The sequence below is a fragment of the Larimichthys crocea genome, chromosome XII (genome assembly GCF_000972845.2).
Source record: "Larimichthys crocea isolate SSNF chromosome XII, L_crocea_2.0, whole genome shotgun sequence".
NCBI lineage: Eukaryota > Metazoa > Chordata > Actinopteri > Sciaenidae > Larimichthys > Larimichthys crocea.
In genome coordinates this window covers 988,521-1,016,274 of record NC_040022.1, presented here as the reverse complement: position 1 = coordinate 1,016,274, position 27,754 = coordinate 988,521, and the positions used below count along the sequence as shown (strand labels likewise).

Genomic DNA, 27,754 nt, shown 5'->3' with positions numbered 1-27,754 from the left:
TTTCAAAGAGGTAAATGTATAACTTTATTTAAATGATTTATCAGTACAGGTTAAGGAAGACCAGTCAAAGCTCTTACTGTTAATCACATAAAATGTGGGTTTCTTAAACCTTTTCTTAAACCTTTTTTTTTTACAATGTTTAATCTTATTTGTGATATATTTATTTCAAGATTACACATGAATAAGAATAAATACATAGAAATAAACAAATGATCCATAAAATGGGTTGAGTGTGTCATTTTAAGAACATTTTAAGTTTTAAAACAGAGCATTGTCCGGGTAGCACTGGTTAACACAGTTGCCTCCTTTACTGGTCCACAGAGCACATGGCTGAACACATACACACCAAATTCATACACTCAATAAACATACATAAAGTTTGCAGGTTTACATGTGTTCAAACCCCGCTCACACTCCAGTCCAGTGAGAGAGAAATCTGCTGTGTCAGTATCCCCAGGGTGTCTGGCCCATATATTCACAACACAATGGACTCTCTGTGTCCCCCCGCTCGGCTCATTGGATCTCCTTGTGGGAACGTCTGGAAAATAGTGGAGGAAATCCTCAGCGGAGAAGACCTTTCCCTTCTTCAACCACTTCCCATGAGCCACACACTGTTTGTTTTTCAGGTTAGTGTGAGTGTGTGTTGCTTTTAGCCTGTACCTGTGCTGATAAGCTGTGATAATACCTGGGAGTATGTGTGTGTATGTGAGTTCTCCACAGTGTCTAGGTCCAGATATTTATTCATTTATTTATTTTACATGTTTTTAAAGAGAAGTGGAGTTGGTGGAAAGTGATTGATGAGCCCGTAGCAGCTGATTGGACGAGGCTTGTGATTGACAGGTGGCATCACAGGGGAAGTGGGAGGAGTCAGTAACATATTAAGCAGTTCAGTTACAGCTCCTCAAAAAATTATTGGGCAAGTGCAAGAAGAGGGGAGCAGCGTGAAGGGCGGGGGTTCGCTGATGAACATGTTCGATTGACGCGTCAGGTCATTGGCAATGGTAAATGGGTTGGACGTACTCCGGGGGGAAGTAGCCCACATGTCCATGGCAACGGCCCCTCCAGCGCACCGAATCAGAGCAGTCGAGGAGTTCGATGACGTCGCCGCGCAGGAAGCGTAGCTGGGATGGGTGGTGGGGGTTGAAGTCGAATAGTGCGTGGGCATGATGGGGACGCTGTGGGTTGAGGAGAAAGGAAAAAAAAAAGTTAATGAAGAAGTGGTTTCATGACATAACATAATGAAACATACTAAAAGTAACACATTAGAGCTCTCGGGCTGTGGACTGGTACAAGGTCATCAGGTCAAGTCCATCGTCTTTCTGAAACCAGCTCCCAGTTTGGGTTAAAATACCATCTCCACATTTAAGATGTTCCTTTTTGTAGAGCTGGCTCAGGTGAGTCCTAAACCATCCCATAGTTATACTGCTATAGGCCTCAACTTCCCATGATGCTCTGAGCTCTTCACTAACTTTGATTTATCCCCAAGTTCATTAGTCTTGTTGGTCCTAATGGGTCTTTTCTACGCCTAGATAGGATTAGATTGTAGTCCTGCTTGACATCCACTCCAAATACTATTGTCATTATTACTACTATTAATCAGATTACCATTAACGAGTTGGGTTCTGCTCGAGGTTTCGGCCTCTCAAAGGAAGGTATCCCTCGCCAATGTTGCCAAGTGTTCGCTGATGGTGGGAATTGTTCGGTCTCTGTAAATAATATTATGAAGAGTATGGTTTAGACCTGCTCTATACGGAAAGTGTCATGAGATAACTTCTCTTATGATTTGGCACTATATAAATAAGTAATAAGTTAAATTAATTACTTTGAACTTAAATCATTTTGGGAAATGTGCTTTTAAAAATAAGAATATAAAGCATTCTTCAAATTTTACCTTAATTAAACATTCAATTTCTACCTCTATAGTTTTGTCAAAACAAGAAAAAAAAAGTTTTTGCATACCACATGGAATAATATTTTCCATATATATATATTTGTGTCCATTTAAAAAAATAATCTAGTCTTCCTTTAAAGTACAAATATATTTTATTTATTGTTTTTCATTTAACATTTATCAACTGGCCACACCATGGTCAGTCAGTCCATTCATATTAAATATTAATTTGAAGAGAAAGGTCTGACCAAGACAGAAGAATATAGACATGAAAATAAATATTCAATGACGACTAATAATATTTTCCACTCATTGATCTTAGTTACAAACATCACTGCTGCCAAGTGAACAGCTGGGTTATATATAGCGTTGACATAACCATACAAGAGCGAGCAAATGAAAGAAAGATTATTATTTTAACATTTCTAACAGGAAAAGCAGCAAAGTAATGATTAGAAAACGTTATATCCGTACTATATTTTCTAATCAAATTACCATGCCAAGTAAAGATGAAATATGTGACACACTGACTGTGACAGGAAGACAGTTAACGAGGTGAACAGACAAGACAAACAAGTAGACAGATAAAGAAGTCATGGCCACTTCACATTTGCATACACCACCACACCTGGAATTTGGACATGCTGTCTACTCCTATCACTCCTGACATGAAGTTAGCCGTCAGTCGACTGCACCATGTAAGCTTAAGGGCTGCAATTAACAAATATTTGTCTGCTTATTATTTTCTAGGTAATTAATTCATTTTAGTTTGGTCTATAAAGTCGGTGGAATTTTGTTGGCAGTACAACACGGTGAGTAAAGTCAATTCAGCAGCGTCAGTCGCATCAAACAGACAGATATCAACATCACATCAGACAGCACAACAACAGACTATATTTACATGACTGCTGCATGGTCTTTTAGTGCAGGACAAAAATAAGATGATATTGAGAGGTGCCTGTAGCGCCTCCTAGAAGGCATCAGCTGGAAGAGGTGGTTGCTTTCTTTGATTGTGTTTTTTTGATACCGTGATTCAACAGATGGAAACAATAATCTTTCATGATTTATTGACTATGTGCTGCATTTTTGTGTGTGTGTGACTGCCATACCAAACTGATGAGGTATGTCCACAATGCTGGCTGCGTAAACCTAAAGGCGGAGGCTTCGTTTCGCTTTGAATTTCTTGAGCTCTTGTAGGAAAAACAGTATAGTTTCAATGTCTTTGACCTCCCAGAGATAATACGCTGAGATATAAAACAGGAAATCTCCGTTTTTGAGAGTGTGAAAACAGATTTTTCTGATTTCGAAAATCCAAATAGTTGGCGATTATTTTTGGGTCGATCGGCTAAGCGACTGATCGACCAATCACTGCAGCTCTAGCTTGGTTTATATTCATCTTAAGGCACAAAATGTTGGTATTGGAAGTGCATCTGAGTAATACTGACCAATCACGTCCGAGGCTTTGGTTTTTTACAGGTAAACAGTCCATGTGGTGAGCAAAAAAGGCTGAAATGCAATCTTGGAACCCAACGGCTATCATCTGACACTGATTTAGCAATCCATTCTCACATCTCAAGTTGCTGATTGGACTGTAAGCAAGGAGAGAGTCATGGAAAGGAAAGACTTGTCTTGAATATTTCTCATCTGTTATTAGGATGGATACACTGGAAGCCCCGAAACATCGCCCGTTGCCCCAGAGGCTATGTCGTAGTCATATCATAGCTGATGGATACCAAGATTGAGTTTATTTATTTGCCATCCTGAGACATAAGACATGCCTTTCTTTAACCTTCAACTTTATGGTAGGCATCTTTATGAAGCATGGAAAAGAACACGTAGGCTTTATCAGAGGTCGTGAGATAGAGACAGAGAGAAGTAGAGTAAGACAAAGAGAGACAGGTAGGTCCACAGTGATGTGTGTGAGGGTGAGATAAGAGTGCGCACGCATCCACTAAAAACAGCACCCCGTTAAACGCGCCGACTCAGGTTAAGGTGAGCTGCTTTCAGTTCGGTTTTTGGCAGGTGCCTCGCTTCCTCCGTCTCATTGTGTTTTTCTTCGTGTTCACAAAAGTAGTGTTTTTTATTCTCTCCTGATAGCTGGCCTCCTCTGATCTCTGTTGACTCGCAAAGTAAAAAGCAGTTTAAGAGCAGTCGGATAAAAGCGGCTATTTTAAGGAGGGCGCCTTGAACTTAACTAACCTCTCTTAGCTGTCACTTGCACTCCCACAGAGAAAAGTGGATGCGATATGAACTGGGAGCTAACAGAGGGGCTGGAAGGAATAACAATATAGTATTTCTTTCACATGTGTGTGTGTGTGTGTGTGTGTGTGTGTGTATCTGGCCTTTTATCACACTCAACGCTGTGAACTGTTTTGCCTTGAACCAACCTAATACAATGGCTTCCAGGTAAGGCAGGTACACACAAACAAGCACGTACTAGACATCAGGATTAGGATCAAGAGACACAGACACATATATCAATCCCACAAATCTATAAAATCCTCACAGGCTTACCCCTCTATTGTTTCACTGATCTAGTCTAGACCTCTTCTTTAGTGTGCGTGCACATACACTGTGTGTGTTTGGGTGTTAGCGAGCATGTGTTTGCAGGTCCCTATTTGCTGGGTGAGTTTGCATGAGCAGTCCAGCGTCTTTTATACAGAAAAGCAAATTATTATTTTTTTGGCAGCTCGTGAGGAAAAATCTGTTTCGTCCATATTGGCTGCGCTCGGCTGCCTTGTGATCATCATCCTCTCCAGCGCCTGCTCTGACCCAGAGCGAGCATTGACAGTGGAACAAATTACTCAGTAACATCAATGGACTAAAGATTTACACTAGATTTGTCTCTGCACACACACAAGCTTCTAGATACGAAGACATTGGGGATATGTTGGGGAGGAGAAATGGAAAAAAAAAGAATTATTTCTCCTCCTGCTATGGCGAGATAAGAAGCGATCTAGGGCCATGTAATGAGCTGATGTGGAATTAGTTTGGAAGTCACACAATAGGAGGGACAACACAAAAAGCACTGCAGTGATACACATGCACTCAGATTAAGCCGGTCCTCGACAGACTTAACTTTATGTCTGTGAAACTGACCCACATAGTCAAAAACAAGATCATATAGTGGTGAGAGAATTAAAACATAGCAGCTTAAAGCATTAGTTTCATGTAACTTTTACATGGATTGAAGTTAACAAGATTTCTCTACAACCTTGTTTTTCAATTAATAGTCTGCAGATATAAAGGGAGCGATGCAGGAACTAGCTTTTCCTCATGTTTTTGTGCCGATGCCTAACAAATCGTGTGCTGGTAACTGAAGAAGTGGGCATGTTATTAATATTTTAGATTAATGTGGAGGAAAGACAGAGCGGGGAGTTAGAAGTACGAGGCGAGAAAAGGTTCACTGCATCCTGCAATTAAGTTGTCTGTGTTATCTCTCTGACATCATCACTTCTACGAGTGAAAGCTTAATGGAGAAAAGGCGGCGTCGCAGAGTTTGTAGAGACGTAGTCCGCGAGAGAGACGATCAGTGGGCGTTGGAGTTTTGTTGATGCCGAAGGCCGAGGCGAAGTCCCTGAGATACAACCAGCTGACCGTGACTTTATCTAAAATGACACTGATCCAAAAGACAGCTACATCAAGATATATTTAATTTTTCTAATGTGTTTTAATCTGCAGACCTACCTACTGTGTCATGAACGCGGTGTGCTGAAAATCTCAGAAGCGAATGAAGAAAATATTTTTCAAACAGGCTGTAGAAACAACTTCAGGTAGAAATTAAATGTCCAGCATTTATTGGCATCTAGTGGGGAGGTTTCAGATTATAACTAAACACCCCTCCCCTGTGTAGGAACATGGTGGCCATGAAACTAGAGACAGTCAGTGTAGCGTAGCAGTATGGCGGTTCAACATGAGTGCATGGAAAAAGACTCACTTCCTCTGTTGATATGAATTGATTATACACTAATAAAAACATACTGGTGAATATTATATTTAATTAAAGTCAATAGATCCCAATAGAAGTTTTACACACTGGACCTTTAAAAGTACAAGTGAATTCATTCAAATGCTTTCTTTAAGATGCACTGAACTAGGAGTTATGGTGGCATGAACAATAATGCATAAAATAAGTGTTTGTAAAGAGGTCCCTTGTGTATATTTCTCATAAATGTTGAGTTATTTGTGAATTATTCGTGGACAGAAGCACAGACGCGAATGCCAGGCAGAGAAAAACTGAAATGATGGGAACGAGGTTAGTCTATCTGTTTTGAAAGGACTGAAAACTGAAACGAGTCCAGTGTCTTAATTAGTAGCACAAGATATAGATTCAGAGCTACAAAGCAATATCTTGTGACAGATATTTGGTGGACAGTGAGTGAAAACTCGAGACGCTTCCTTGTTGCTATTTGTACTATTAAAACAGACAATAGTAAAGCAATTAAGGCTCTCATTAAAACAGCTGCAGAGTAAGCACGGCTAAACAAAGGTATGACTAAGCTGCTGTGACGTGATGTGGAATGACTATTTTCTCTCAGGCTACATAACCATGTAGGTAAACACAGCACTATTAGCATGCCACCCTTATATATGGTGCATGATGTGATGTTGATATTATCTCAAGGCTATGACAGAGCAACATACAGTATGGGACAAGTCACAGCCAGTGTTGGAATGATACTGTATATGACAAGCAGAGAGTAACTCAGTGAGACAGTTATTAAAGTCTCAATAAGCTCAGTAATATATTAAGATACGCAGTCTTGCTGAGGTTTATTTTAAAGCACACATCTTGAGGCTAATATGAGAATTAAGAGAAGGTTGTATCAAAGCAATAGACCTAGTATTTATGCTTCTTCTGGCTCCAATAATGGATACACAGTCATTTTCTAGGCCCGTCATGTATGTAAACACACATCCCTTATTAGACATTAATATTAATACAGAACTGTATGACCACGTCATTCAGACCTGAGGCACAATAACGTCAATAAAGTCCTGTATCCTGCCCTAAATAACCTTAAACAGACATATTCCTCATGTAATAGTATTAGTTATGGCCTAGGGGCCTGATGACATCACCATAGGATGATGGAAAAAAAAACATAGGATATGATAGGAATGGGAAATGAAATAATAAAGTGTTTTATCAGCTAGCTTGTAAGTGAATAGTGTCTCTGTCTTCTAACTCTGCATGCTGTAGGTCTGTTATCTTTGTGCTCTGGGTACGATCTCCCGCAAGAAGTACGTAACACTTAATGGCACTAAGTCACCACCAACTATCTGATTTTGGTGAAACTGGATCATATTTTATGGTTTCCCTCTGATGTCTCCCGGCTGCTTCACATCAACTCTGTGATTTACAGATTTTCACGATGGACAGTGAAGTAAACCGTAAACTGAACTGTAGCTGCTGTTAGCTGATGTTAGCTCAGTTTGTTAGCCTGGCTCAGAGCAGACCAGGGAAATGTTACTGTTTGTTTACGAGGAGGTTTTTCAGCACCCGGGCATGGAAGAATGTTGATGGTGTTGTGCCAGAACCGGAGCTGGGTAGCCAGGCTTGTCAGCCTCTATGGACATAATGACAGAGGCAAAAAGACCAAAGGGAATGCTGATGGAGAAAGCCAAGAAAAGAAAGTAGAGAGAGAGCAAAGAGTGGCCGGACAAGAGTAAATCTGGTGAGAGCTTTGTTAAGTAAAAGTCTGAAAGACAAGACAGACGCCTTTCTGTGCAATGTTGCTTTGAGTTAATTGCAAAGCATTCAAGCCCATTAAAACATGCTTCCCTCCTATTATTCAGCTTTGTGTTTTATTACTTTAAGAAGCAGCCAATAGATTGGATGCAGGCTTGTGAATGTCAGGAAGGTAACTAAGTGAGAGATACCATTCTCCCTTTGTTAAAGAGGAACTACCGGGCCATTTAAAAACAGATTACTGTCAGTTCATGGAGAATACAGAGCAAACGGCGTAACTCGGTTCATCACGCTAAAATCTAGTGGAGAGAATAAACGGAGTATAAAATAGCAATGAAATTAACAAGCACAAACATTCTGTCATGGTCTTAAATCTGTTTTATAACGGCAGTAAGTGCCTCGTAAATCAGGAAAAGAAAGCAGGCATCTGTCTGAGTATTCCCATTTCCAGTTTTAGTGGAGAAGATGATTTGTATGGCGGCAGAGTGATAGTTATGAATGAGCAGTTTGAGCAGAATATGCTATTATTATGCAGAGGTTATGACACCGCAGAAGACGGCCAGATGTTGGTGATGCAGCTACATTAACTACTGTATCATACTCGAAAATAAAATCCTCACATTAGAGAGATTTAGATTGTGACAGTATTTAGGTCAGAGAGTTTTTTCCCCCCTGCTTCTCTCATGAGACGGCTGTCTTCATTTTAACTACCATCAAAACACCCCAAAGCTAAACTCTCAACCTGCACCTGCTCCAGCTGCATTTGTTCAAACTTACTGCGCGGTATCTCCGGCGTTTTGGAACATGCATGAAACCGTTCAGGTGTGACGCAGGATGTTGCTGAACAAGAACTCAATTTTTAGCAAAAGCTATTCTTAGGACCAAAACCTATCATCCTCATCAGGTGAAGTACTGCAGCAGTCTGCCGGCTCCTCAGCAAGCCGTCTCGGAATAAATAAAGATGAGGAGAAAAATGAGTCATGAGTATTAAATAAGTTGGTGAAACACCCCAAATCCCGCTGACTTTAACACCAAACTTTACTCCGTTACACAAAATAACTCCCTGCATCTGAAGTAAAGCTCACACATCAGTAAGATCAATAAATGTGGATCGTCTTGAAAAGAAGATAAGATTCAGATGGACTCAACCAATCAGATTTCTATCAACCTCTACGTGTGCTGATCATTCAGGCATGAAAATATTGATATTTTGCTATATATTTGATTCTTTTTCAACCGCATCCTCCGTGCATTCATTCTAAATTATTACTATGAGCTCATTTATAGTTAGTTTTTATAGACTGCAGGCATTTGACAAGCAGCAGATTACAAATAAAATGGGGTGGGTGTGGGGGACAGTGTGTTCTCTTGCCAGACACCTGCTTGAAAATGTTTTTTAAAAAATACCTTCTGGCAGGATGTATTTGCATGTGTTATTTCCGTCCTCACTTCAGTTCTATTAACGGCACTGACTCATTGTCCACTAAACTTCTCACTTCCTATCTGCTCACCTCAAAAACACCCCACAGCAGCAGTGGCACAATATTTGTGCATGCCAGCACCTTAGCTGCCCCTCCACTACCTTTTATTTACGTGCATGCAGCGCACTGAGCTGAGAGCTAAGTGTTTGATTTTCCAGCACAATGAACCAGAGGAGAAAGAATGACTACAAAGAGAGCCAATTTGCAGGATTATGTAGAAAAACAAGTAGCAGCAAAGTGTTAGAGACCTGAAAGGTGCTCTCATCTAGGTTTCTTTATTCATTTGTTTAGTTTCTCTTCATTTTAAATCTAATCTGCTATAAAAATTACAATTAAAAGGTTTTTAGACTGGATTTCAAGTCTTTTTTTTTCATCCTTTTCCCTCATGGAAAACGGAAAAACCTTTATTCTTGCACAAAATGAATATGGGATATAAACAACAGGCTGAAGAACTCCTAAATTGTGAGATTACAATTCTTTTTTTGTATCTTGCTTAGTGAAATATGAGAGCAATAGGGTGAAGAGGTCACATTGTTTATTCCGAATGAGTAATGTGACCTAAATAACTTGTCGCATCCTGTTAATATTTGACTCCAGCACAGCAGGAAGCATAAAAACAGCTATAGTACTATATGTCATATAGAATACGAGTTGTTTATTAGCCTAGAACCGTTGAGAACATGTTGAAAATGACTCTTATGTTAAGCAGTATAGGCTTCTCCTCTGCTTTATATGTTTTAATGTCTGTCTGCAGCTGCTAAATGTGCCATGTTGGTCTTTCTACTGCACTGAATTATGTTCCATCATTTAAAAGTGGCCACAGAGAATCGAACACATACATCTTCACACTTCTGTTATCTCTTTTCTGTTTCATGTTCCTCTTTTTAACAAAGGGGCAGCGTTACTCAGCCGTCAGCTACTCCACCAACGTCTTTACAGCTGCCACAGCTCCACCATTTTATTCAGTGTTTTGACAAGTCTGCAAGAACATTAATACAATGAAGCCTGAGAGGGGACGTAAATACCAAATTTCATAGCAATCCATTTAGTGGTTGCTCAGCTATATCGTTCAAATCACCACAAATATTCAACCCTAATGGTGTTACGCAGGATTTTAATTCCAACTCGCCTGCGTGGTCTGTGATGTAAATCCAAAGATTTACGCGATTTATGTGCTCGCACTGTACGACCTGAGTGCTTACTCTGCATGTGTACAATAGAATATAGAATAGTCCAATCAGCCCTTGCAGACTGATCCGGCCCTATTGACAATTGTAAATAAAATATAGCCTGAAAGCGAGGTGGAGAGGTAGCAGTTTGTTTGCAGGCATCCCGTTAAAGCTCGACCAGCCTCCATCATTTCACAGAAAGCGCCGTGTCACCGTGGCCCCTTCAGATGTTTGACATTTCGTGACGGTGCAGTGAGAAAAGGCTTTGGGGAATCAACTCGTTGAACTGCTTTAACTGTGTGAAAAGTCGGGCCAAAATTTGTATTCAGTCCAACTGAGTTGTGCAACTCAAAAAATGGTTCAGAGAGGGGCTCAAATCGTACAGCGTATGCCCACCAGATTTGATGATTCATCCTCAGGAGTCTGCACAACCCAGCTGAAAACAACTCTTCCCAGAATTTCCATTGTGAATGAAATATGTTTTTTACGTGTGCCGTCTTTTTCCTATCCTGACATCACTTCACGTGTGACATGCAAGATAGTTCAGCTCTCTAATGAATGACAGCCGACAGCTCAAATGCTGTCGTGTCAGAATCTCTGTGGATCACATCCCTCCACACACAGAGATCAGGTTCGCCTGCGGGTACAGCTCCCCTGCCACTCCCAGGAACACTTAACATGCAATGTGATTCTGTTGGCACTTCACAATAGCAAGAACAGCAGCTTCTCCTACGATGACACCCTCCTGGGAACTACCCGTAATTGACGTTTTCTCTCGTTAAACGGGAAAGAACACAATGTGACTGAGATGAAAGAGAATTTGGGATACGCCTTTAGTTGTGCACTGTGTATGCTGTGTCATCTACGTGTATGTTCTCACTTGAAGCGACTGCCTATTTCACCAAAAGAAGTAGATTTAAAACTGGAATATCTTATAAATAATATAGATGGGAGTACAAACCTCGACCATGTTCATTGGGTGTCTGAACTCGTACTCGGACTAAAAACAACAAACTAATGTTCTGTCCAAACATGAAACGTATCGACTTAATCATGACTGATGTATAGAATAATTGCCTCTGAAATCAGTTTGTTTTTTTTAGCACTGCGGTGTTCACTCCCTCTGGCTCGGTGCCTGAGATGACTGATTTGGTTTTGCTCCAGACCGACGGCAGTCCTGTGATCTTTCATTACAAGCTGCACCTCTTCGTCAAAACCCTTCTGCTACAGTCACAGCTCCAGAAAATTTCACCAACATATGGAATGTTCCCATAGCTGTCAGCTCCATTACCAAAAATAAATAAATAAATAAATAGTTATGCCTTGAAGTGACAGCAAAATGAAATATGAACACCCGGGCAGCGTGTTATGTTTGTTAAAACACGGATTTGACAACAGATCTTTGTGCTGCTTCACTGTGTCTTCAAGTCTCATCATAAACTTAATACATAAGCGATGAAGGGCTGATGGCAGAGGAACATAACAGATGTTTTACATGGTTTAGAAATAAATAATTCTAAATAACTGGACGAAAACAGAGCAGAAAAGCCGATCTGTTGTCAGCGATAACTTCAAAACCATTTGCTCACATTACACATGACTGTGACTGTGGCTGAAAAATTGAGAAAATTTTATCAAAATGAGTCACGTGCTCACCCTGGCAAAGTGCTCGGGGTCCCGCAGAAAGACGGTCCTCTCCTTAGCGATGCTGTTGCTATGGTAAAACTCCACCAGCTCGTTCAGGGAGGAGAAGAGCTCGTCCCACACGTAGTATTGACTACAGCGATCCTGCAGCACCTTGAAGTGCTGGACATGGTCCCCGTAACTGTGAAAAGAAATCATAAAAATGAGAGTTTAAAAACATCTGACATGGATTGATGATCGACAACAACCAATCACTAAATCACAGAAAATGTTTTAAAGCTTTAATAAAAACTCAATCACCGGTCCTTCGTGCCAGAGACGATGTAGTTTACTGAGTCCAGGTAATATCTACTTCTATCTATCCACTTCTGCCACTGCATCAGGCATCTCCTCTCAAAATGTATTTAACAATATGGGGGTGAATAGTTCAGGAGTCACCAGCAGTCAGACTCTCTCACTGTGTCTCTCACATCACAACCTCTTTCTGCATACAATAAACCCAAAACAGCTTTTGGCTGAGACCAACAGTCTTGGCCTTTAGTCCTTGAAGCCGCCCCCTTCAAATCCACAGCTGTCAGCTGTTCAGGGCTGGCATACTGTTCACTTGGAGTCACCACTTATAATGCATCTTTTTTTTAACCAAGTAGCGAAGAAAAACACTAAAAGATTTGCTATATTTACGGAGAGAAACCAACAATGCTGCAACATCTAAACGTATAGAATTAGTAGAGAATAAAGGTAGTTATAGGTGAGTCATATTTTCAAATTAAAACACAGGTTTTGGCTTTATCTACTGATTTAGTAACATTTCCTATCACATTTTGATTAATACACGGTTGTTAGAAGGCCAAAATAACTGAGTGTAGCTTAAATAAATAAATAAATAAATAAAGGCGGGCGGCACAAACAAAAATAGCCACGGTCATGGAGTGCATGCCTTGTTGTTGTGATTAAGAGTTTGGCCAGTATTTATTGGCAATCATACCTGCTCCCAGTTCTTGCTCTGTGGTAGTTGCTAAGTAACTTGCCAGCTTATCTTTAGAAATCTGGACATCTCACGATGATCGTACTGTTATATAACTGCATCTAATGTGCAGCGGAAGTCGATACAGCTCCCACGTATTTCTAAACACATCACAGTAAGTAGGTGTGTGTCTTCAGCTTATGTGAATGATTATTAAAATCTCCTTTCCCCTGTTTGGAATAAAGATTCTTTTGAGGATCATTATCTTTTTTTTTTTTTTTAGATGCTTCCTCCTCTAAATGGCATGTATGTTCTTGCTCCAGAATAAACACAATATAGCATTTGTGGTTTACAACTCCCTCCTCTATCTAGTCTGGCACCGCACCAAGCTCGGAGAAAGTAAATGAGCATCGGCTTGTTTGAGCCAGAATTCCTTTTTCTCTATTCAGATGCTGATCTCCATGAACAAGCAGGGCTGACTCCCCGATGACTGGATGGCATTCAGCTACACCTCCACCCTGCCCTTTTTTTTTTCTCTCTCTGCCTTCTCCATTTCACCCCGCTTGTCCTCATTTCTCTCCTCTCAAACCTCAAGTCAGTCTCCCAAACATGATGAAACTGTAGTGTAAAAGGAGAGAGCGGGCGTTTTTTTTTTTTTAAGTTGAAAATATTCAATCGAGCCAAAAGTTGTTTTTAAAAAAAACTACTTTTTTCTGGATTGGCCTTTGAACATTAACTCATTCTGTCTGAGCTATCTGTCTGTGTCCATCTTTTCACTCCGTATCACAATTCCCCTTGTTATCTGCTATACTGTGTCTGCGTAGCCTCTCTTGATTCACCCCTGACACACAAACACACACACACAATTGTGTTTGCCTACTGTGAGTGATCTCTATCAGCCCCCACCACTGTCCCTAGTTGTCTGATGCCATCTGCTGCACCCTACTGGTCGGGCTCTGTTACTGTGTTAGTGCCACCAGCTGTGCAGCTGCTTGACAGAGAAAAACAATGTGAGCCGGGCCGGTGTGCGCTCACCGGATATAAAAAAAAAAAAGAATGACAAAGGAAAAGTTCGGAGAATACAGATCCTGTGAAAGGTGAATTTGGAGGGCGGGAGGTTAAAGACAGGATGTGGACAGGGCATGGACTTTCCCTTTAGGGGGATTCACAAACACGAAATGCAGAATGAAACACATCAAACACTTTGAACAAAAAGGAAGGAGGGGAAGCAAGACATCATTTTTCAGCTGTGCCTGTTCGCCACGTTCACTTGACATTTCCTGCAGCTGTTCGGCGTCATGTCTGCTGTGTACTTTAGTCCGGTCTGACACATAATTTATCTATGATGATAATGTTACAATGAAAAACTGTATTGATACAAAAAAGTTTTCAGAGGTTATTTCCATTTAATCGAGCTGCTGCATTGACATGAAGCAGAAGATAACATGATGCATGCAGCCACTCACACAAACTCTGATGGGAAAACTCTCACACACACCCGCAATATGATAAATTAGAAAGTTACTCAGCCAGTTATCATATGGAAGGAATTATGATAAAACTCTACAGAAGTTACCACTAGAGGTATTTTAGCTGATTATACAAGACATGAAATAAATAAAAAAAGACACCACAGTGAGTTGTTTGTATCTGTTAAACATTGTTTGATAAAAATCAATCTTGAATATATTACACGTTGTGACACCTCCAGCTGTGCCACATTGAGAAAACATAAATCTAAAAATTCCCTCGCAGCGCCTCCATACAGACCAGAATCGTTTCAAATATTTATGACACACAGCAACATCACATCTTCACACACGATTTGCCCTCCGGTGCAAAACACTACTCCACCTCTGTACCACGGGTGGGGTAAAACACAAACAAAACTGGTGCCCTTTGAGACCAACTGTGGGAACATTACAGCAAACAACAATTATGATTAAAACGTTGCCTGCTACATGTATAATAAGCTCATGTGAACCATTTAAAATGTGACTTTAGCTCACATTGGGAGTCGTTTACATCCTTGTAATCATTAGTTCAGTATCAGTGATCACTTGGTGGTGAATGCTTCAAAGAGGAAGGAAGAAGAGGAGGAGGAGGAGAGAAAGCAGAAGTCGTGTTGTAGTTATACCAGTGTTCGTTGATTCCATCGAGACGTTTTTATTAATTATTACCCAGAGACACGAGAGAACCAGTGCGCATAACACAGACAGCATCTGTCTCACATACACTGTGCCCTCTCATCTCCTTGATCCAGTGTAATTAAGGCCCACAGCGAGAAAGAGAGAGAGAGAGATTATTTTCTTTTTCCGGAGTCAAAGGAAATGAGAGAGAGAGAGATTAGGAGAGAATGAGAAAGAGTGTGAGAGAGAAGTAGATGCAGAGAGAGATCACTTCAGATGAGAAACTTAAACATTTTTTACTCTGCATCAGCACGATTTAAGACGCCATCCATCTTTCCCTCCACTTTCTCCATCAATCTCTTCTCACTTCTGTGTTTTCTCCATCTCTCATCCTACCCCTCCCTCTAATCTGCGGTTCACAGTCACACTGACACCTCCAGCTGTCAGTTTAACACGATAAGTAAGTGATGGTCGGTGTCACGGAGCTACCAGAGTGTGTGTCAGGCCCATGCGGCCCATGTGCTTGCCGCACATCAGCAGCGGTCACATTAGTTGCTTACATGTGTCGCACAGCGTAGTGGCCGTGAGCATGTGATTTTTTATTTGTGTGTCGACCAAGCATGGAAGTGAGAAAGTTCACTTCCTCCTGCAGCGTCAATAAAGCGGCACCATCACCTGTTCCGATAGATGGATGAGCGGAGAGGAAGGTGTGTGTGTGTGTGTGTGTTGGTGCTCTGTGGGAGCTGAGATGGAGCGAATGAGGGGCAGAATGATAAAAGATGTTTGGTGGAGAGGCAATTTAGTCGAAAGTGTGTTGATGGTTCAATCAGCCCTCTCAGACAGAAATGATAGGAGCCCGAGAGAGGGAGAGTTTATCTTTTCTAGTCAGTTCTCATCATGAAGAAAAACAACCATCTATCTTAAAAAAAAACACAGATTATATGTAGAAATTATTATTATTTTTGGTCTACCCTGTATAACTCGTGAAGCGACAAACTAATCAGACTAGAGCTGCTCTCATTGGTTGATGGTTGATTATTTTTCACGAAGCAGAATCTGTGTCAGCAAACGTTTAACTGCAATATTATATATATATATATATATATATATATATATATATATATATCTATATATATTTTAGAGGAAAGTTACGAGGGAACGCATTGAATCCATGTATTTAAACCTTTACAGACATAGTCACAGGTTTTCTAGTGAAGTCACATTAGACTAACTAACCCTTCAGCTACACTGAAAAACAATTGAAATGACGAAGAACGTGCCCTATGAACATTTTCTTTTTTTTACGATTATTTTTTTTGGCCTTTTATGATAGTACAGCTGAAGATAGACAGGAAGCAGAGAGAGAAGGGAGTGACACGCAATAAATAGCCGTCCGATGCAGGATTCGAACTACACTACGAACCGCCCCCTATGAACATTTTTAATAACTTTTTGAAGTTTACAAAGCTGAGATTTACTACCCTGCTTAGTTCAGACTAGTTAAACAAGTCTATAGCGATTGTTCACGCACTTTTTTTAGACTGCTATTCTCATAAAGCTAAGAAATCGTTTGACATTTTGTGAAATGTGCCTGTCAAATGTTTTCTGGCAGAGTTAGTCAAGAAGGTTGATACCACTCATGTCTGCACGGTAAAGCTAAAGCCAGCTGCTACTTTGCTTAACTTAGCACAAATACTGGAGTGAAACAAGTAGCCTGTCTAAACCATTCAAAAGGTCACTACATGCTAAGTTAAACCAACCTGCCGCCAGCTTCATAATTAACAGACATGTTTCATATTTATAAATTAACTCAACTCTCAAAGCAAATAAGTCATGTTAATAAGATTGCTTTTATGTCGAGGGGTCAAAACTTTTCGTATTATTACTATCGATCCAGAGAAGAGAAGAAAGAGTTGGAGGATGAAGTCAAGAAAAATTGAATAAAAAGAGATGGAGAAAAGAAAGGAGGAGACCTTCTGGATGTTTTATCTCCCAGTGGACTGGGCTGGTCTTATTTCAGCCGCACTGTCTATATGAGAAAGTAGAGAAATAAAAAGTTAAATCGCGCCCCCCTCCACCCGCCATAAGCTTTTCCTTCTGTTGTCTGCTTTATCTGCAGTCGCTGCTCGCTCTTCCCCTCTGTCTCTCTTCATCTCTCTTTATATTTTCTCCCTCTTCTCTCAAATTCTCTCTGTATTTATGTCCCTGTCTCCTCTTAAGTCTCTCTCAATTGTGTTACGGTCACTGCACTGTGGCATTAAAGTGTGCCATTGAGCTGTGGTGTGAAACTGGACGACCGGCGGAAAAAAAAAAGAGACTAAAGCGTTTTTCTTTGGGTTTCCAAAAGTAGTAGCACTTATGAAAAATAAAATGAATTATACACAGAGTTTCTACAAAGTTTGGCGAATACATATGTCATCATTGCCGACATTTCCATACCCACCAGCAGCCTTTGTTTATTTATTCATCATAAAAACTAAGAAGCTACAGCCAGCAGCTAATTACTTCAGCTTAGCACAGAGTTTGGGCACCAAACTCAGCTCTGTCCAAACGTAACAAACGAACATAACACACATTTGTGAGTATGTTTCCAGTCTGTATGCTAATCAATCCTCTCGTCTCAGAATAAGGCTTGAGGTAGATTAAAGCAAGAACATAAATTAAAGGTCCAGTAGGAATTAGTTGCATTTGGCAGTGAGGTTGCGACTAACTGAATACCCCTCGCTGTGATGAACTGGAGACTGACTGGTGTACCCTGCCTCTCGCCCAGTGCTAGCTGGGATAGGCTCCAGGCACCCCCTAAGACCCTGACAGGGATAAGGTTACAGAAAATGGATGGAGAACTTGCAGTGACAGCGAAACTTGCGAGAGGTCCTATCTAGAGCCAAGTTTGTCCCTTCTTTTTTCAAGTGATTATACACTTATTAAACATATTTATCAATATTTTGTGCATTTATTTATTTATTTATTATATAAATCTTGCACACTGGACCTTTAAAGTCGATTTTCCAGCTGGAGAAGTAATCGCAGCATTTATACCAACATGGTGTTGCATAACTTGACTGACTCACTCACTCATCACTCCGTTTTTAACATTATTATTATTATTATTAAACATTTTCTCCACAAGCTTTCATTTGTCCAGCTAAACTCAACTAAAGTACTTTTATTTGAGGGACATTTGCCGTGACTTTGTCCCCCTGAATGATGACAAGAACTCGCACTGTGTCACTGTAAGTTCAAAGATGATTATGCAGCTTTAAAATAAGCATAGCCCAAAGGGTCGGTCCTCTTTATGGTTCCTCTTTAAAGACTAACAATGCCCGATGACAAGGAAGCTGAATGAAGAGCTTGATTCAGCACTTGGCTGCAGGAGCCATCAGCCTGTGGAAGTATGAGTCAGTGATACCTGAGGCTATGTAAAAAAAAAAGGTTGTATCCACACTGAAATGCCACAACGACAAATGTTTGAGTCTGTTTCAGTTGGCATGTGCTATCCATATCAGCCAGTGTGTCACCAGGCAACATTATGCACCTTCAAAAGTGCAGATTGTTGTTCACGATGCACGCAGCAGAGCTGTGTTTTCCCTTTTCGCAGTAGGAGATTGGCATTTCGATGAGTCCTTCTACATTCAAGAGCCCTTCTGGGTCAGGAGGAGTTTTACTTTGGCTGAAAATGTTGATTTAAAGAGGACATAAGGCCAAGAAAATATGTCAGCATATCTGTTTTTATATCACAGCTGTGATAGGAAAGGGCAAGAGGTACTCATTTTTTAACAATATTAATCCGAGGGGAAGACCTCGATTGAACACTGAATGCATGTGAATACACTGAACTGAACACACAAAGTTGTTGACAGACGACAGACAAACCAAATCAGGCCGTGAAAGCAAAGTAAATTTCTTTTGTTCTACGTGACTTACACCTGACACAAACACAGAGAAAAGTGTGTCAGTCTGTGTGTGTGTGTGTGGGTGTGTTTCTGCGAATATAACACGTGCTGACCACTACAGGATTAAGAAGAATAATGTGTGAAAAGCAGCACCGCTGAGCTGTGGTGAAACATCCTTGAGCTCTGTCACAAGGCGAGACATCCAGCGATTGAAGCGACAGTGACGTCTGCTCACACACTTTGACTGAAATAAATATACAGTGTATATATTTTGGGTAGCAAACTCAAGGCCTGGTTGAACAAAACCACAAGAGCTGTACAAATAAAAGAATTAAAGGTGAGTTAACATAGAATATTGTAATTTTCTGGTGTGTCCCTCGATGTTTGCCCCCGATTCTGATTTCTTAAAGTGTCTTTTGATGACTCAGAGTCGGCGCGCAGTCGCTGCAGTTGTGCGGTTCAGCTTTGAGTCGTACGCGTAGGTGGTTAGATGTAAAGTCTCACTTCCTTCTTCTTCCCTGCCACTATCACTATCACCGAGAGATAGTGGCCGGCAACAACAAAGCCAAAAGAGAACTAGGAACCTGCTGCCTTACACTTTATTTTAACTATGTATTTTTTAATAAATCTATATCATAGCATTGTGGGCGACCCAGAAAAACATATCCTCTGGGGGTGAATCTTCTGCTGAGTCGAAGAGCGAAGTAAGCAAAATGGACTCCTCATATCTCGGTGTAAAAGTTTATGTTGGCGTCACTTAGCTCTACTTTCCAAAAATAAGCTACTAAACAATCCACAGGGACAGTTTCTATAGTCTAAATCTAGTCTAAAGGCACATATTCATTCATAACCACCTTTCAAAAAAAAGTATCCTGAACAAAAACTACTTCAGCAAAAACCCATCTGTCCTCTGTGTGGACAATAAAAGGCTGACCAACTTAAAGGTCCAAGTCATGTGAGGTCATGTGTTTGGTATTATTGGTGATATTTTATATCTTAGACACACTGACACCAAATACATAAATAAAAGAAGTTCATTGAATCACCATCTAATGAAATATACGGATCTTCAAGTGTTCATTTATCCTACTTCTTAGGCAAAATAAACAATTTAAAAACCTGTTTATTGTCTGATTATCTGTGAATTTAATTGGCACCATGTTGTGGGAAGGTGGCAGTCATGACTTCAGTATTTCTAAAACCCTGTCCCCAGCTTTCGTAATTTGAACTATAAACAATGCCTCTCTGCCCGAGAACACAGTAACTGCTTTTTGGTGGTTAATTAATTTTTTTGTTATTTTATTTTATTGCTTGAAATGAAGAATGCAACATCAGAGCGAATTAAAACATGTTAACAGATAATGGGGCTGACTTTTAATGACAAATGATTGTGCAGTACTCGAATCATTTACCAACACAACACCATGAAATACTTTGCGGTAACACAAACTTCCTTTATGGCTCTACTCATGACGGTGAAAGTGGACTGACGTCAAAGGTGACCCCGAGCTGATCCAGGACCAGAGTTCTCAGTTACTGCCGTGAGGAAGTCTCCTCTGACAGGGGAGCTGTCAACACTGCAAGGACCGCACACACACTAACACCTGACCCGATTTTCAAGCTGCTACACCATCCAACAACAACAGCCAAAAAAGATAAAAAACTAGTACCACCAACATCCTTTCTGTTCCCTGATTTGAACGCACCACCCTTCTCCTCCTTCAATCTAACTGAATCCCCCTTCATGCAGACAACTTATTTTTCCTTTCCTTTCCTGTGTTAATGCTTCCAAAGTCTTGTCCTAAATCCACTGGGAGAGAGATTATGCCCAGACATTATCACAGCCTACAAAACAAACCCACAAAACCGTTTGACTCGAGCCAATTCAGCCCCCAGGAGTCCAGAGAAGAGCCAACTCTTACCTCCAAGCCAAACTTCAGACACCCCCTTCCCCACCCTTACACATCCTGACTCCTCACCTCCAATATCCACAGAGGCCCCCAGGAGCACAACACCAAGTCTCAGCTGCATCCCTGACCATCATCCCCCCCCACCCGTCCTCCCAGACAAAACAACTGATCTGGCCCCATCAGCGGCTCCAAATGCCGCCGTGTGCCAGACAGGATTAGCTCACATCAGGCCGGAGGGGTTTCAGATCCCTCCCTTTCCCTCCCGTCCCACACCTTATCCTATTTACCCTCCTCCACTCTGCCCGCTCCTCTGATCCCCTGCCACCAACATAAACACTGCACGCACACGCTCAAACATTTTATTAATGAACGAACAAAATGTGCAGGGATTGTGTGCATAAATTAGATTACATTAGAAGGGGTGGAATGAAAGTTTAATGATCCCTGTGGAGAAACAGGGATGTTGCAGTAATAAGAGGATACACATGTACATAGATCACAGGGGTCTTAGACGTATGGATGAGAAAACATGGCTCTTTTTGAAACCATCTCCTACCTGACAGACATGGAGAACTCTCCAGGGGCGCTCTCGCTCTCTCTGACCAGAAAAGCGCCACACTCCCTGTGTCTGAGTCGACTTTCCGCCACGCCGCGAGATATGCGACCGGCAAACCAGCTGAAGGGGAAGGAAGAAAGAAAAGCAGAAGTGAACAAGACAGAAAGAAAGAGATCACCGGTGTCATCTATCTTTGCATACGAGAATTCAGTTTGGGCATCTTAATAAGTTCTGAAGTTTGTATTTTTAGAGAACTGAGGAGGATTTAAAAGAAAAGCAGCATCACAGCATGCAGCAGATCAATGCTGACTGAGACATAAAAGTGAAGTTGATGTTCGGGGTGGATTAAAATTAGCTCATTTGTGTAGTTATTTTTAAACACGCTGCACGCACAAAACAAATCCCAAAACGCTGTATTTTCAGATCCATTTTTCTTTTTTTTGCTCATTAAGTCTTGCTTAATAGAGTTTGTTTGGATGCAAGGTTTGCATAAATGGCATTCTGCTCCCATGAACCTGTCCTCTGTCAGTGTGATGACTCAAGTGAGGAGAGAGAGAGGGAGAGATGTATCCGATATGGAGGCCGCATTATGCATCACATCTCCCCACTGTGCGCGCAATCTTAACTTGGCAGCTCCAACTGGACCATTAATGAGCACAGAGACGTTTTAATGGCTGTGTTGTCAGTTTAGGGTTTTGTCACGACCAAAAAAAAAAGTCATATCCAGCTGGTGTATGAACCATCTGATGGAGATGCAGGAGCAGCTTCATCGTACACACACACACACACACACACACACACACACACACACGGTTGGATCATACGTGATTACGTAAGGCAGCTAGAGCTAGAGTATCCCTTTGGGTAAGCCGCCTTATGCCGGAGTGCAGATGTCCAAAGCAGAGCAGAAAACGCCCCTGAGCTGCAAAACACTCACTGATGAGCTGTTTAGATACACCAGAGCTGGATGTGTGAGTTGAAGATGTGTGTGTGTGTGGTGTGTACTTACGCATGAGGCCGCAGGTTGATGTAGTTTTTTGGCACAAAACCTTTTCTGTTGTGGAGCTCAGCTGTGTACCAGTTAGGGTCGTCCTCCATGTTAGTGATCTAGGAGCACACACACACACACACACACACACACACACACACAGACACACAGATGAAATATAGCCCATAATGATGTTGATGCAGGCTATTACTATGAGGTGAAAGGCCGCTTTCATTTCTCCGGCTCGCTGTATATCAATCTCCTTCGCCAGACCTCTCTTCTTCTATTATCCGGTACAGTGCATTCATCTTTGCGTGATCTTCGACTCACACAACTTCCAGAGCATTATTGGTGAGTTGAAAATGCCACATAAAGCCCTTCATGATTACACACGAGGGCCGTGCAAACTCATCTGACCCTGAAACTTTTCATTTTGTCAGCCACAGCAGAGGAGCCGAAAGGCGGGACTGCTGATATTAAACAATTTTTTTCTTCTGATAGACAGTTTGCAAACTCTGGGGTGATAACGGCAGACAGTCCTTAAGTGTGAAAGACACACTGTCACCTGATAGGCTCCATCCTAACTGCTTTAATGTTTATTCTTCTTGTTTTATTGGTCTCGTCTCTCCATTTTTCATTCAGCACTCTGCTCCAGCTATCCCGTTCCTTGTCATTTTGATGGTTCACGCTGCTGTTTTTGTTTGCTCTGCTTATTTTGCAGTGACATATTATATAAAGCCCTTATTTTCTTTCTCTCTACCTACAGAGAGAGATATTTTTATTGCAGTGCTGCTGTGTTCAGATCAGTTAAACCCCGGGAGTCTGTGAACCCGTGGGCATCCTCAGACTTACAGCAGAGGTGGTGCCAAATTATTGTTTGATCATTGTTTGAAACTTTAAATTGAAATTTGTTGACATGTTTCCCATGAATGCTAATGCAATCATGACAGCGCTATTCTAAATCACCGAGCATCCATCCCATACTTATTATCTGAAGTATATGGACGTGGATTGTTTGGTAACTTCTTCAGAAAGATATATGGCCTCCACCTCACTGGTGAAAGTCCGCAAGGCGAGGCTAACACACCTAGACATACAACTGCGACTGACAGGTGAGCACAAACGAGAGAAGACCAGATAATATTCAGAGAATCGCCTCAAGTCTGGAGACGGAAGTCGATACGTTATTTTAGCCCTGGTTTAATATGCAGCACAATGTAGGAGGGGGTCACTACAAAGGTCATCAACAGTTCTGATAGTTTGATACTTTTTCAATGTTATAAAACAATATAATACTATCATAGTCAAGTACTGTCACTGTATCTAAAAAGGAAAACAGATCTACGATCATATTTTCAACCCAAGGCTGCACAGATGAAGCGATTATTAACATTATGTGTTCAGTGAAGTTTTCTGTTTTTATATTAGTAATGTATCAAAATTAAATATTCGGGTACTGTGAGAACTTTAGTCCTTACTTTGTCTCTTTATCATCTAAGGGGTCCTTAATTTAAAAAAAAGCTGTGAGGTCCTCTTGGTTAAATTCAAATGAAACATGTGACATATAGTTAAAATATATACAACAAGTCGCCCTTTAATGAATCGATATTGGGAACACTCCTTTGGCAATGTTGCCCATCTGCCAAAAAAGTTGTCCCGTCCCCTCTGTGCTTTTAGGAACTTCATTTCACGCACCATCTATTTTAATGGTTGCGCTGTGCATTTGTGTGAGCGTTTTAAAATGCGTCGCGGGCTACGGTATGATTTACTGTTCATAGCACCAATTATAGTTCAGTCACAGAACTGAAGGACTGCCCTTTAAATCAGTTGGTGGTTTCAATGTCATGCTCAAACAGCATTTTATTATCGAGGAAGAAAACAACCCTTAAACAACCCCTTTGTTACATTTTAGGCAGTTTAATAAAACATGTTGGACTGCCCAGTTGGATATTTTCTCTCGCCTGTAATCATTTATTCAGCTCACTGTGCCACAGCCTCAGTTAATTCATCACTCAGTGACTCACAGATGTAACTTTTCTGACCAAAATTGAAACCGAAGCCGTCCTGAAAATCTCATTTTCCCACCTGTCATGACACCAAATCCTTTTTAGATTTTGCTTCTTCACTCAAATAAAATCTTCAGCTCTTTAATATGCGATAAAATCAGCATTTCTAATTTATTTCCCGCACATGTGACGCCGCATCGGTCCCCACTTTCAGTTTATTAGTTACTTTAACCATGTCCAATAATGGATTCACTTTGGGAAGTCCCAAGTCATCCCTGTTTTGTTCATATTGCTTCTTGGGAAAGAACAGTCTGTTAGTCTAAGCTCAGTGGAATCCATTAATCATTTATTTCTTTCCTCTTCATGTGTATTTAGGAAATGTATAATTAGGATGTTTATTCGTGACAAAGCCCCGCTCATTGAGCTGTGACTCATTCAGCTCCTTCCAGACAATTCCAATGGGTTTAACAATTACATGATTAACCCCTGAAATGGCATAACACGAAGCCAAAACGCATCGAGGAAAAATACAAAAACTCCAACATGAACATCTGCACCAGACTGTAAATCTCTAAACAAAGCTTTTTAATGAGGCTGAAACAGGTCAGATGATACCCTGCGCACAGATGCTGCAGTCAGGCGCAGGGAAGGACAGCCTGCTTCTGGGCTTGAATCTTTTTTTGTTGTCAAACCAGGATGTGAACAAATGAAAAAAGTAGCACTTTTCAGGAATAAAAGATTATAAATGTATAATACATTACTATTGAGCGTACTACCTGATTTTAGCTGCCTGCCGGTGACAAAGGAGTCTGTCACACGAGCCAGATCCAATTTAAATCCCACGTTCATGTGTTGGGGTTGGAGAACAAAAGAAAAGTGTGTTTTCGTGCTCTACTTTTAAAGTCCCTTGTGTTTGACTTGGCCGCACTGTTTTCTAGCTTTAAACAGAATGTCAGAGCAGCTACTTTTTTATTTAACTGTGAGGATATTTCTTTTCTTTTTTTTTTTACACTCTGCTCAGCCTGATTGATCCTTTCTAAAAAAAAAATCTTCCTGCTTTTATCCGACAAGGTGTGAAAAATGAGCTGCTCTGGAACCTGAAGAAAGCTTTTCAGCTACAAACTGGTGTTTTGAAAAGAACAATAAATGAGCGCTACTAAGTAGATTTTTTTCTTTTTCTTTTTGCATGCGGTTAAATGAGTTGTTATGGCATTGTAATGCTCGGGCCATCTGGCGCTGCAAACAGGGAAGAACAAATGTGGAGAATTATTTAAAAGTACTGTTTGACCCAAGTCTGACCCGGGAGCAGTTCATCCCAGTGGAAAGCAAGAAAAAGTGGCACATAAGCTCGAACGTGGCCATAAAGCATGAGTTCACTTTGATACTGTTGACCCAGCCATCAACATGAGTACAGTTCGCTGACCAAAGCCAACAACTTATCACGCTAAAGATTCATAAAGAACGATATCTGCACACAAATACCGCAGGGGACAGAGAGAAGTGACACAACCACGATGCCCTCTCATCGTGGTTGCGTCACTTCCAAGGAAATGAGAAGTTGCTTTGTTCAAGTGTCTGACTGCGGTGAATAATATACCAGCCCACTGCATACAATTAAAGGTAAATTCCACCCTCAGGCATTATTATCCTGTTAGACATGATCAAATACGTACCGTGGGTTATTTTAAGATGAGCCCTCCTCATCCATTTTTTTTACCTCAAGTGATTTCCAACATTTTCCAGAATGTCTCTGAGAACAGCTAGTAATATATTGTCTGCACAAGTGGTCTTAGCAATATTATAATAAGAGGAAGGATGTCTAGGGGTGGGGTGGTCCCAATCGAGGAAAAGTTAGAGCTGCGGCTGAAACAAAACTTGTCCCACAGCAGAATTGCACTCTGGTCTACTGAGGCTTATACCAGTAAAGAAATTGATCTTGTCATGTCTCCTACCAGCTGGTGCCACAGCGTAAGTCTAGCGAGAGAAGCTCTTGCTCTTTAAATCTGAGCTTTACTGTCGATGACTTACAGGGACAATTTTCTACTACAATAATTTCCAGCTGTGCAGGAACTATCTCAGGACTGCGCTTGGTTTGTTACCCGTCAGAAAAATACAACAGCTGTAGCTTTCAGAAAATGTTCGATTAGGAAAAAATAGAGCAAAAAATTAGACTTGTTTAAAGGAGCAGTTAGTCGTTTGGAGCAAAAAAAGAGAGTTAAATGAAAATATTAATTAATTGGCTAAATTTAAATTTAAAGTCAAAAGACAGTTGGCCTGTTTTATCTTAAAGGCACTAGGAAACAGCTCATCTTAAGTGTAAATATGTCAAGTTGTATGAGTTTACGTGCTCAACTATTTCTTGTTCAGGAAGTTACAAGTCCCGGCCACACAGCATACCACACCAAATCATATTTTAACACTTTGTCACACAATATTTGGATAAAACGAAACAAATCTGCCAATCACTGAGCTTTATATATGCTATTAATTAAGTTTGTTAGCAGTGGATTGAGCCAAGTTATTTCCGGGCTTTATGCTAAGCTAAGCTAGATACATATTTATATATGTATACTGACACGGGAGTGACGAGAATCAATTTTATCATCAGAAAAACAGTCAAATAATTCCTTTAAGATAACCTCATGTTTGCTATTGTATCCAAACCACACACACACTTTCTAAACTTTGTTTTTTAGTTGAAATAACCATGTTTTCATCTGTCAATCACTTTGCCAATCACATTCAATACAAGCTCAAGCTGCTTTATCATAACTGCTCTGTCTCTAGTCAGCACCAGCAGCACCTGGATACAGTGTCAAGAGACGTAGACGTTAAAGTTATAATTGTCGTAATTATCACAGTGGAGGCAGAGAGAGAGAGAGAGAGAGAGAGAGGTGATTAATCTGTTGGTCCACTACTGTGTTCTGGTTTAGAAGTATGTGTGTGTGTGTGTGTGTGTGTGTGTGTGTGTGTGTGTCTGCAGTAGTAGTGTGTGTGAGACATGTGCTGTACAGTATGTCTGTGTATACATAGATAGATGGATCTTACCTTGAGCATGTCTCCCTTGTTGAAACTGAGTTCATCACCCTCTGTGGCACGAAACGTATAAAGTGCCACTGCTTCCATGCTGAAACCTCCCAACACACACTCACTCTCTCTCACACACACACACACACAACTGGGACCCCCCACTAATGCCCCAGGCACCGGGGGCTGGGGGACAGAGAGAGAGAGAAAGAAATATATATATATATAAAAAATAATAATGAAATAAATGAAATAACAGATGGGAAGAGAAGAAGAAGAGCAAGAGAGGAGAGGTTTCTTCTGTCTGCTGAACCGGAGAGCTGAATCAGAGTCGGTGAGAGCAGAGGATGAGAGAGTGAGTGAGCTCGGCGAGGGGAAAAACGCGACTGGCTGCTGCTCAGCAA

The 27,754-nt window shown here is 40.9% G+C and overlaps 1 protein-coding gene across 2 annotated transcripts; it reads right to left on the bottom strand.

The window, feature by feature from the left end:
• Positions 1–27,754, bottom strand: grapa (GRB2 related adaptor protein a). 2 transcript variants are annotated; one of them, XM_019262866.2, is made up of 6 exons: positions 27,372–27,754; positions 22,339–22,436; positions 21,330–21,449; positions 11,890–12,058; positions 1,606–1,706; positions 1,038–1,175 (listed from the first exon to the last, which is right to left on the bottom strand). In XM_019262866.2, the coding sequence occupies exons 1-5, from the start codon at positions 27,447–27,449 to the stop codon at positions 1,608–1,610; spliced, it is 564 nt and encodes a 187-aa protein (XP_019118411.2). In that variant the 5' UTR covers positions 27,450–27,754; the 3' UTR covers positions 1,038–1,175; positions 1,606–1,607. The 2 variants fall into 2 exon arrangements, with proteins under 2 accessions (XP_019118409.2, XP_019118411.2); XM_019262864.2 differs by lacking the exon at positions 1,606–1,706 and having other exon boundaries at positions 1–1,175; positions 27,372–27,751.

Coding starts and splice junctions, on each gene's coding strand:
- grapa (XM_019262864.2), bottom strand. CDS start 27,449: ATGGAAGCAGTGGCACTTTATACGTTTCGTGCCACAGAGGGTGATGAA. Junction 22,437..27,371: donor ACAAGGGAGACATGCTCAAG/GTAAGATCCATC, acceptor GTGTGCTCCTAG/ATCACTAACATGGAGGACGA. Junction 1,176..11,889: donor ACCCCGAGCACTTTGCCAGG/GTGAGCACGTGA, acceptor CTCAACCCACAG/CGTCCCCATCATGCCCACGC.